This window comes from Xyrauchen texanus, chromosome 8 (genome assembly GCF_025860055.1).
Source record: "Xyrauchen texanus isolate HMW12.3.18 chromosome 8, RBS_HiC_50CHRs, whole genome shotgun sequence".
Taxonomy (NCBI): domain Eukaryota; kingdom Metazoa; phylum Chordata; class Actinopteri; order Cypriniformes; family Catostomidae; genus Xyrauchen; species Xyrauchen texanus.
This window is the reverse complement of record NC_068283.1, coordinates 41,662,584-41,672,873: the sequence shown is the minus strand read 5'-3', so window position 1 is coordinate 41,672,873 and position 10,290 is coordinate 41,662,584. Positions and strand designations below refer to the sequence as shown.

Sequence of the window (10,290 nt, the reverse complement as noted above, 5' to 3'; positions counted from 1 at the left end):
GAAATCAGTCCCATTAATGCCAAAAACACGATTTATTGTTTTAATCAGCTGACAGACTATATAATGTAGAAATAAATGCCTTCCCATGAATAAATCTCTGCATGTAGATACACTGAACGCTGTTACTGGAAACACCTGAGCCACTCAGCAGAATGTGGAAGCAGTTGTGCAAGTTAAATAATACTTTAATCTGCCCAACTCTGACGTCCACAGCACACAGAGAATGTTTCAGCCCACTGTTTATCATCTAGAAGGGAGGAGCTGTGACATCACTTCAAGTGAAATGAGAATGTAAATCTAAACAGGAAGGTCTAATGCTGGATTCATACAATGTTCTTGCAAGAACGTAATATTAACAGAATTTATTCAGAGACTCACAATTATTAACACTTAATACTGAGTTTAAGGTAAGTTTTGGACTAATTGAGAAGTTGAGAGAATTTTTCCTGAACAGTGTACGTCAGACATGAATGTCATTTGAGGGCAGGTAGATGTTTTCAACATTTAGATTGAATGTAATTGTTTTTTAATGTTAAATAATTTAAACACCAGACTAACCAGTGATTGAAGTTGACTGTGTGAAAAAGTCAAAGGTAACATTGTAATATATTGTTTTGTCTTTATAGCATTTGTGTCCTTCAGAGATGAAGATCATTTATATGACTCTACTGATCATCTCTGGAATAACAGATTCAAGATCAGGTAATTTATTTTTTGCATTTCATATAGAGATGTTTACAGTAGTTGGATATAGAAGAGCTGATGTGCTCATGATGTACTCGAGAGTGTTTTCAGGAAGTTGTCTCTAGTGCAGGGTTATGAAAAATACATGAAAGAAATTTAGCATAATGAAGGGAAAAATGATAATTATTTAATGTTCTTCTGTTATAAATCTCCAGAATAGATCGTCTCTGTCTGATTTAAAAGAATAGTTCACCCACACATGAAATCTCTCTCCATTTACTCATCCTCATGTTGTTCCAAGCCAGTATTTCTTTCATGAAACACAAAAGGAGATGTTAGGTAGCAAGTTTATGCTGCTCTTTTCAATACAATCAAAGCATAGTGACAGCATTGGTGTGTCCAGACGTTATTCATTGGCCGATGTGGGGCAATTTTCAGGAATTTCACATATGTCATCATTTAAGTGAATAATCATCAACCGCAAAAAGCATGTGGAAGATTATGAATAACATGCACTTTCAATTATATTTTGTAATATATTTTGTGATTAGTCTATTTTGCAAATAAACTTAGTGAATGTGAGTACTAGAATTTTCCTCTTTCAATACATTTTCAATCACTGTATTTTAATGCATTTTTGTTTAGTATCTACCATTAATTTATTCATGTGACCCTTTCTCTAATTAAAGTTTATTGTATGGATTGTAAAATATTAAACACTAAAACTACTACCTCAACTAAATTTATCAGACCTGCTTAATTGTTTACAAGTAAAGGGTGCACTTCTGTGTCACGTAACTGACATGCATGTTCATTATGCTCCATTTTCAAGGGCTCACCTATTCCCTAATCCCTTCGAAGGCTTTACGCTCCAGAGTGAGAGCTTTGGCAGGTTGAAGGGTGTAGGGCTCAAAAATACTGAATATTTTAAATGCACTTTAACTAAACACATGAAAGCAGAATAAAAGTAATTAAAATAGTGGTTTAATAAATGTCTTATGAAGTGATACATTTGGTTTTGGGTGAGAACAGTCCTTTTTTAATATAAATCTCCACTTTCACTTTCTCCTTCCTATGTTTTTGGCTATTTGCATTCTCAGTGAATATCGCCACCTACTGGGCTTTGAGAAGCATTTTAGGAAAAAGGACGTAAATATTGATCTGTTTCTCTCCCACACCTATCATATTTCTTCTGAAGACATGAATTTAACCACTGAAGTAAGGCTTCAAAGTTTTGGTACCTAAAATCAAGTTGTAGAACTCTTAAATTTTCCATTTTCATTAAAAATCATCACTGGAAATCATAAAATAAAGTTATTAGTCTTTAGGCCCACAGTGAGCAAGCCAAAGGTGACTGTTGTCAGGAACCTAAAACTCCATGAGATGTTGGTTAATGGAGATGAAATGGGGAAAACAAATTAATAAATTAAAATGTGCATGTCTGCAATTCTACTAAAGACCTTTTCAGACATTATTAGATTTCTGGACTTATGTCTGTAAAGTAATTCTTTCTGAGGATGTTTGTTGATTACCGTAGATTTGTTTGGGATGAGCAATATCTGTAAAAATCATTGCAGAGATGGGTGTGTTTACTGTATTTACTGCATGAATTTAATGACACGGCTTTTCATAGCGCCTTTACGACAAGTTTTGACAATTTTGTCTTTCTCTTCTAACAGAGCAGTATAATGTTGTTGGACCCACTGATCCTGTTCTTGCTGTGGCTGGTGAAGATGTGATTCTGCCCTGTTACATCAAACCCAACAGCAGTGCTGTGGACATGAGAGTGGAGTGGTATAGACTTGATTTACAAGACTCAGTTGTGCATCTCTATCAGGATCATAAAGACACAAATACAGATCAGATTCAGTCTTACAGAGGGAGAACAAAACTGTTCAAACAAGAACTACAGAGAGGAAACACATCACTCAAACTCTCAACAGTTCAACTCTCTGATGAAGGACTTTATAAGTGTTTCATTCAGTCTGAATCCTGGTATGATGACATCACTGTTAATGTCACAGTTGAAGGTGAGCAAACCAGCATTGAGAGTTGTGATACAGTACATGTTTTGTATTTGATGCTGTTCTATAATATTTTTGGTGCTGGTCAGTAACAAATTAACACAAAGAGACAGAACAAAAACAACTTTATCTGTTTTTTCAATGTTGATCTCTGTAGCTGTAGGAACTCCTCCACTGATCACAATAGATGGGTTTGATCATTCTGGAGGGGTTCATCTACACTGTGAAATCAAAGGCTGGTACCCTGAACCTGAGCTTGTGTGGCTGGACCGTGAAGGAGTCACTTTGAAATCTGAAGCTACAGACACACACAGAGACACAGACGGATTCAGAGTGAAACACACCATCACTGTATATAATAGTGACAGCAAATATCACTGCAGAGTCAAACTGAGACATCACATGCTGGAGACAGAGATTATTACCTCCAGTAAGTACTGAAACTGCTTTTGCATTTATTCAGGATCTGAATTATATTTCTGTTTGTGTTCTGGCTGGAAGTCTATTGTAGACTTACAATCTCATCAGATCATCCCTAAATTAATGTCAATCTTCAAACCATGCTGGTCTAAAGTTATGAAAACATTTTGACAAATCAAATGATTTGTCATTTTACACAACAATAAATGTAATGCTGAAAATTCAGAAAAACAGAAACTACTTGTCACAATGTATTGGTGTATTGAAATCACACTTGGGAGATGTCTTTGCCATCCTGCTTTGAGGAGACATTGGTATTTTGGGTACAGAACCTCTACTGATCAAGAAATATAAATAAATAAATAATGATATTTATACTTTTTGTACATTTTGTATAATTTGGCCTTGAGTCCAGAAGCATCACCAGTAACTGAGTTTCTGAGTGGGTGGCCCAAGATAAATGATCAATTGCATGAGATCTGTACACTTATTTATTTACAACTTCAACTTTTCGCTAATTGTTTCCATGTTTTTAGGACATTTACTCATTTTAAAAGATAAATCAACAATATTCCAGTTTGAGTACATTTGAGCTCTGGAAAGAATTAAGAGACCGTTTCAAATGTTCAGTTTCTCTGGATTTACTATTTATAGGTGTAGGTTTGAGTAAAATTAAAAATACTTGTTTTTTTACTACTGAAAACATTTCTTTCAAGTTACAAATAAAAATAGTGTCATTTAGAGCATTTATTTGCAGAAAATGTGTCTGGTCAAAATAACAAAAATGCCGTGTTTTCACACCTCGAATAATGCAAAGAAAACAAATTCATATTCATTTATAAACAACACAATACTAATGTTTTAAATTAGGAAGAGTTCATAAATCAATATTTGGAGGAATAACCCTGATGTTCAATCACAGCATGCATTAATGCTTTGCATCAGTATCGGTAAATACCACTGTACAATCTTGGCATTCTCTTCAGCAGTCTTTCACATTGCTGTTGGGTGACTTTATGCCACTCCTGGCGCAAAATTTCAAGCAGGAATTCAACAGACACTTGAATGGCTGCCATACATGTAGAGATGCTGATTTAAGAAACATTTGGAGTGGTATCTAAATTTTTTCCAGAGCCTTATATACAGTATATATATATTTAATTTGACATGCATAACATATGAAACGTTAGGAGGTCTTGTGGCTGGGAACTTTCAAATGAACGGAGGAGTATATTCAAAATTAATAACTCTATAATCCAGAACATTACATTTGAGAAATGAAAACTTTTTTTTCCTTAAAAAAAAAAAATCATCCAAATCTACTGGACAATTCTTTTCATTTTAAATAATGGGAATTGGGTAACTAACAACAATACAAACAGCTCAGCATTTATTTCTGCATTAAATAACACATATTGCATGACTTGTTTTGTGTATTTGTGGATGGCATTGTGAGCAAAGAAAACAGTATGTGTGTGCATTCTTTTGGTGGGTGGATTTGTGAATTGAGATAAAAAAAAATCCAGCCTTTGAACGTTACATTTATATAGCGCTTTTCTGACACTACACTCAAAGCGCTTTACACAGTGAACAGGGACTCCTCAACCACCACCAGTGTGCAGCATCCACCTGGAAGATGTGACGGCAGCCATAGTGCACCAGTAACTGTGTCAGTATGCTCACCACACACCAGCTATAAGTGGAGAGGAAATAGTAGAGTTATAAAGCCAATTAATGGATGAAGTTTATTAGGAAGCCATGATTGAGATGAGCCAATGGGGGAATTTAGCCAGGACACCGGGGTTACACCCCTACTCTTCACGAGAAGTGCTCTAGGATTTTTAATGACCACAGCGAGTCAGGACCTCGGTTTAACGTCTCATCCGACAGACGGTGCATTTTTACAGTATAGTGCTCCGTCACACTTTTCCAATTATCTGTTGTCCAATGTCTGTGTTTCTTTGACCACTCAAACCTTTTCTTTTTGTTTTTCTGTTTCAAAAGTGGCTTTTTCATTGCAATTCTTCCCATAAGGCCTCCTGAGTCATCTCTATACTGTTGTACATGAAACTGGTGTTGAGCGGGTAGAATTCAATGAAGCTGTCAGCGGAGGACATGTGAGGCGTCTATTTCTCAAACTAGAGACTCTGATGTACTTATCCTCTTGTTTAGATGTACATCTGGCCTTCCACATCTCTTTCTGTCCTTGTTAGAGGCAGTTGTGCTTTGACTTTGAAGACTGTAATTACACCTCAGTATGAAATCTTCAGTTTTTTGGCAATTTCAAGCATTGTACAACCTTCATTCCTCAAAACAATTTTTGACTGATGAGTTTATAGAGAAAGTTGTTTCTTTTTTGCCATTTTGACCTAATATTGACCTTAAGACATGTCTAGATTTGATCAAAAATTACTTTTAAAATAGTGATGGTGCTGTTTTTTACCTCAGTAATGTCCCGACTATAATTTGTGATCAGTTGAATTCCACTTGTGTGAATTAAAGCGAAAAATCCCTTCTTTATATAATTTTTATTTGAAAGAATGAAAACAGTTTCATGTCTATCCTTGCATTTTTCATGTGGTCGAGGTTGATCAGGGTTTTAGAAGGTAATTAGTAATAAGTAATACAATTACTTTTCAGATAGAGTAATTAGTACAGTGATCTAATTACACTGTCGAAGATGTAATTAGACCCCTTCCAGGACCAAGAAAGCTCCAAAGCACTCCTGAGGTTCCTGAAAGGCACCCGGAGACTGAACCCTCCCCTCTCGGGCCTTCAGAGACCCCCCTTCGAGCCGCTTGATTCAGTTTAGCTCAAGGCCCTCTCCCTGAAGACGACCCTCCTGATCACGTTAGCCTCCATCAAGAGGGTTGGGGACCTGCAAGAATTCTCTGTCAGCGACACCCACCTGGAGTTCGGTCTGGCACATTCTCACGTTATCCTCAGGCCGTGACCGGGCTATGTGCCCAAGGTTCCTTCGACCCCCTTAAGGGACCAGGTCATGAACCGGCAAGCACTGCACCGGGAGGAGGCAGACCCAGCCCTTTCGTTGCTGTGTCCGGTACGTGCTTTGCGTATCTATTTGGACCGCACGCAGAGCTTTAGATGTTCTGAGCAGCTCTTTGTCTGCTTCAGCAGATGGCGGAAAGGGAACACCATCTCTAAACAGAGGTTAGCTCACTGGGTTGTTGATGCTATTTCTTTAGCTTTTCACACTTAGGCCATGCCCGTCCCCTTGCGGGTTCGAGCACACTCTATGAGAAGTGTGGCATCCTTGTGGGCACTGGCCCATGGCACCTCCTTAGCAGACATCTGCAGAGCAGCGGGCTAGGCAACACTCAATACCTTAGCCAAATTCCCTTTTCAAGCAAACTCCCCGTGATGTATTTCCCGCGGTACGGTCCCCCTGTCGGCTGACCCGCGTTTCACTTGGGCAGCCCCGCTGCCTCGGTCACCGTGCTTTTAGAGTCCCCCCTCATTAGGCTGGACCTACCACTGCACCATTTCCCACATTTGGCTTTACAACCCTCGTGGTGTATTTGCCACATGATTGAATCTGGTGTCTTTTAGATTAATTGGCTCATACAGATTTGAAGGATATTCAGTGTTCAATGTCAGCCATATTGCCCATCAGATATTCCTTAAATAATGTATTGTACTCATTAAGTGTATTAATTTAAAACCTGTTAAGTGCTATTATGAGCCTTGGGTTAACATAACAGTGTTTGGACAGCCCCACAGTGGTTGGGGAAAAGTTAAAAACGTTTTTTTAAATGTTTTTTTAATTAAATTAAATTTTGCTCTCTTTAGATTTCTTGGATGATATACTGAGCACATTTACACCTGTCCTGTCAATTTAGAACAATATATTTGAAAAACAAAAAAATACAAATAAAAAAACATTACACGTAGGTAAAAATTCAACTTTATATATATTTTTTTGCATTTTAATCAAATGTTTGACTGGACATAAAGTGCTCAAAGTGCTGAATCACAGTTTTTGTTTTCCAGGTAAAATGTTAAATTCTTTGAGGCTGTTTGTCATCTGGACTTCAGTTGCAGTTGTGTTCAGTGTGATTGCTGTAATACTGATTGCAGCTCTTATTCATAAACACAGAGGTAAAATTTTTGTATGTTTCCCATATAACATGTAATGAATGTAAGTAGGGGAGATCTTGGCTAGTTGCAACAGTTTTTACTGCAGTGAATTTATCTACAAGATTTAACCACCTTGACCTTTTGTCATAGCAGAGCATGTTGTTGATGGGCAACTTGCCACAATGAAAACACATGAAAACACATGATGCTGATTTAAAGTAAACAAATATTTTCCACAGATTATATATATATATACACAGTATCTCACAAAAGTGAGTACACCCTTAAGTGAAAATGTCCATATTGGGCCCAATTAGCCATTTTCCCTCCCCGATGTCATGTGACTCGTTAGTGTTACATGGTCTCAGGTGTGAATGGGGAACAGGTGTGTTAAATTTGGTGTCATCGCGCTCACAGTCCCTCAAACTGGTCACTGGAAGTTCAACATGGCACCTCATGGCAAAACTCTCTGAGGATCTGAAAAAAATAATTGTTGCTCTACATAAAGATGGCCTAGGCTATAAGAAGATTGCCAAGACCCTGACACTGAGCTGCAGCACGGTGGCCAAGACCATACATATTTGGGAAATAGACGTAAGAGTGCTGCCAGCATTGCTGCAGAGGTTGAAGGGGTTCAGCTTGTCAGTGCTCAGACCATACTCCACACACTGCATCAAATTTGTCTGCATGGCTGTCGTCCCAGAAGGAAGCCTCTTCTAAAGATGATGCACAAGAAAGCCTGCAAACAGTTTGATGAAGACAAGCAGGCTAAGGACATGATTACTGGAACCATGTCCTGTGGTCTGATGAGACCAAGATAAACTTATTTGGTTCAGATGGTGTCAAACGTGTGTGGCAGAAACCAGGTGAGGAGTACAAAGACAAGTGTGTCTTGCCTACAGTCAAGCATGGTGGTGGGAGTGTCATGGTCTGGGGCTGCATGAGTGCTGCCGGCACTGGGGAGCTACAGTTCATTGAGGGAACCATGAATGCCAACATGTGCTGTGACATACTGAAGCAGAGCATGATCCTCCTTTCGGAGACTGGGCAGTATTCCAGCATAATAATGACCCCAAACACACCTCCAAGATGACCAATGCCTTGCTAAAGAAGCTGAGGGTGAAGGTGATGGACTGGCCAAGCATGTCTCCAGACCTAAACCCTATTGAGCATCTGTGGGGCATCCTCAAACGGAAGGTGGAGGAGCACAAGGTCTCTAACATCCACCAGCTCCGTGATGTCGTCATGGAGGAGTGGAAGAGGACTCCAGTGGCAACCTGTGAAGCTCTGGTGAACTCCACGCCCAAGAGGGTTAAAGCAGTGCTGGAAAATAATGGTGGACACACAAAATATTGACACTTTGGACCCAAATTGGACATTTTCACTTAGGGCTGTTCTCACTTTTGTTGCCAGCGGTTTAGACATTAATGTCTGTGTGTTGAGTTATTTTGAGGGGACAGCAAATTGACACTTATACAAGCTGTACACTCACTACTTTACATTGTAGCAAAGTGTCATTTCTTCAGTGTTGTCACATGAAAAGTTATAATCAAATATTTACAAAAATGTGAGGGGTGTACTCACTTTTGTGAGATACTGTGTGTATATATATATATATATATATAAAATCAAACCATTGTATTGACAATGACATTTTTTTATTAATAAATTGTTTAAAATTGCAGCATGTAAAACTGCAACAAATAAGAGTGTATATGATAAATCAATGACGTCTTACCCCAATATTGCTGTAACAACTTCCCAATGCTCCAGCCTGACATTTATGACAAATGCACGTGTGTTAAGAGTCAAGTCAAGTCAAGTGGTTTTTATTGTTGTTTCAACCATATACAGTTAGTACAGTACACAGCAAAATGAGACAACGTTCCTCCAGGACGATGGTGCTACATAAAAACAACAAAGGAACAAAGGACCAACACAGGACCACATGAGACTACACAACGAAATAAAATACCTATATATACCTACACTCACCTAGAACTTTATTAGGAACACCTGTACACCTACTTATTCATTTGATTATCTAATCAGCCAATCATGTGGCAGCAATGCACTGCATAAAATCATGCAAATATGGGTCAGGAGCTTCAGTTAATGTTCACATCAACCATCACAATAGGGAAAATTGGTGGCATGATTGTTGGTGCCAGACAGGCTAGTTTGACTGGTATAACTGCTGATCTCCTTGGATTTTCATGCACAACAGACACTATAGTCTCAAGAGTTTACTCAGAATGGTGCCAAAAACAAAAAACATTCAGTCAGCGGCAGTTGTGTGGACAGAAACACATTGATGATGAAAAAGGTCAACGGAGAATGGCCAGACAGGTTTGAGCTGACAGAAAGGCTACAGTAACTCAGATAACCACTCTGTACATTTGTAGTGTGCAGAATAGCATCTAAGAATGCAAACACATCGAACCTTGAGGCGAATGGGCTATGACAGCAGAAGACCATATTGGGAACTATTTTTAGGACCATACTGTTCCTAATAAAGTTCTAGGTGAGTGTATATAAAGTGCACGTGCAAAAAGTACAGGACGGTACAACAAATTTCTGACAATGAACAGGACAATAGAGACAGTGCAGCGCCGACCAGTACACAGTAGTGCAAAAGAACACAGTTTAACCTTTTAGTTAAAATCAATTCTGTCATGTGACTATAGATTTGCATTAATACCAATTTCAAGATTGATCTTAACACAGATCCGATGCTGCAAACACATCTGTGCCATGACACTTCCAGGAGTGCCAACACAAATGTCTTGTATCATGCAGCTGTCATCGACAAGTGCACAGAGAACTAATGAATGTTCACTCTGTGTGATTAATTTAATCGCGGTAGACATCCGATTATTTATTAAAGTTGCTTTTCCACATTATTCCAATTAAAAGACGGCAGTAATGAAAGAAGCCCACAATACAAAAAACATCATTTCTGTGCAAAAAGATGTTTTAAATTAAAAATAAATAAACAATACTAGGAGAAAAACATCAATGTGCTTTTTTAGAACAATAACAGCCCAATTCTGTCAAATTATTG

At 38.3% G+C, this 10,290-nt stretch overlaps 1 protein-coding gene across 3 annotated transcripts in view; it reads left to right on the top strand.

Moving 5' to 3' along the window:
• Positions 1–339: 339 nt before the first annotated feature.
• LOC127647262 (butyrophilin subfamily 1 member A1-like) overlaps positions 340–10,290 on the top strand; it is a 35,947-nt gene continuing 25,996 nt past the window's right edge. For all 3 annotated transcript variants that reach the window (XM_052131409.1, XM_052131408.1, XM_052131407.1), the window contains exons 1-5: positions 340–487; positions 627–702; positions 2,364–2,714; positions 2,866–3,138; positions 7,140–7,247. In XM_052131409.1, the coding sequence (XP_051987369.1) occupies positions 645–702; positions 2,364–2,714; positions 2,866–3,138; positions 7,140–7,247 (790 nt within the window). In that variant the 5' untranslated portion in view covers positions 340–487; positions 627–644. The remainder of the gene's footprint in view (positions 488–626; positions 703–2,363; positions 2,715–2,865; positions 3,139–7,139; positions 7,248–10,290) is intronic.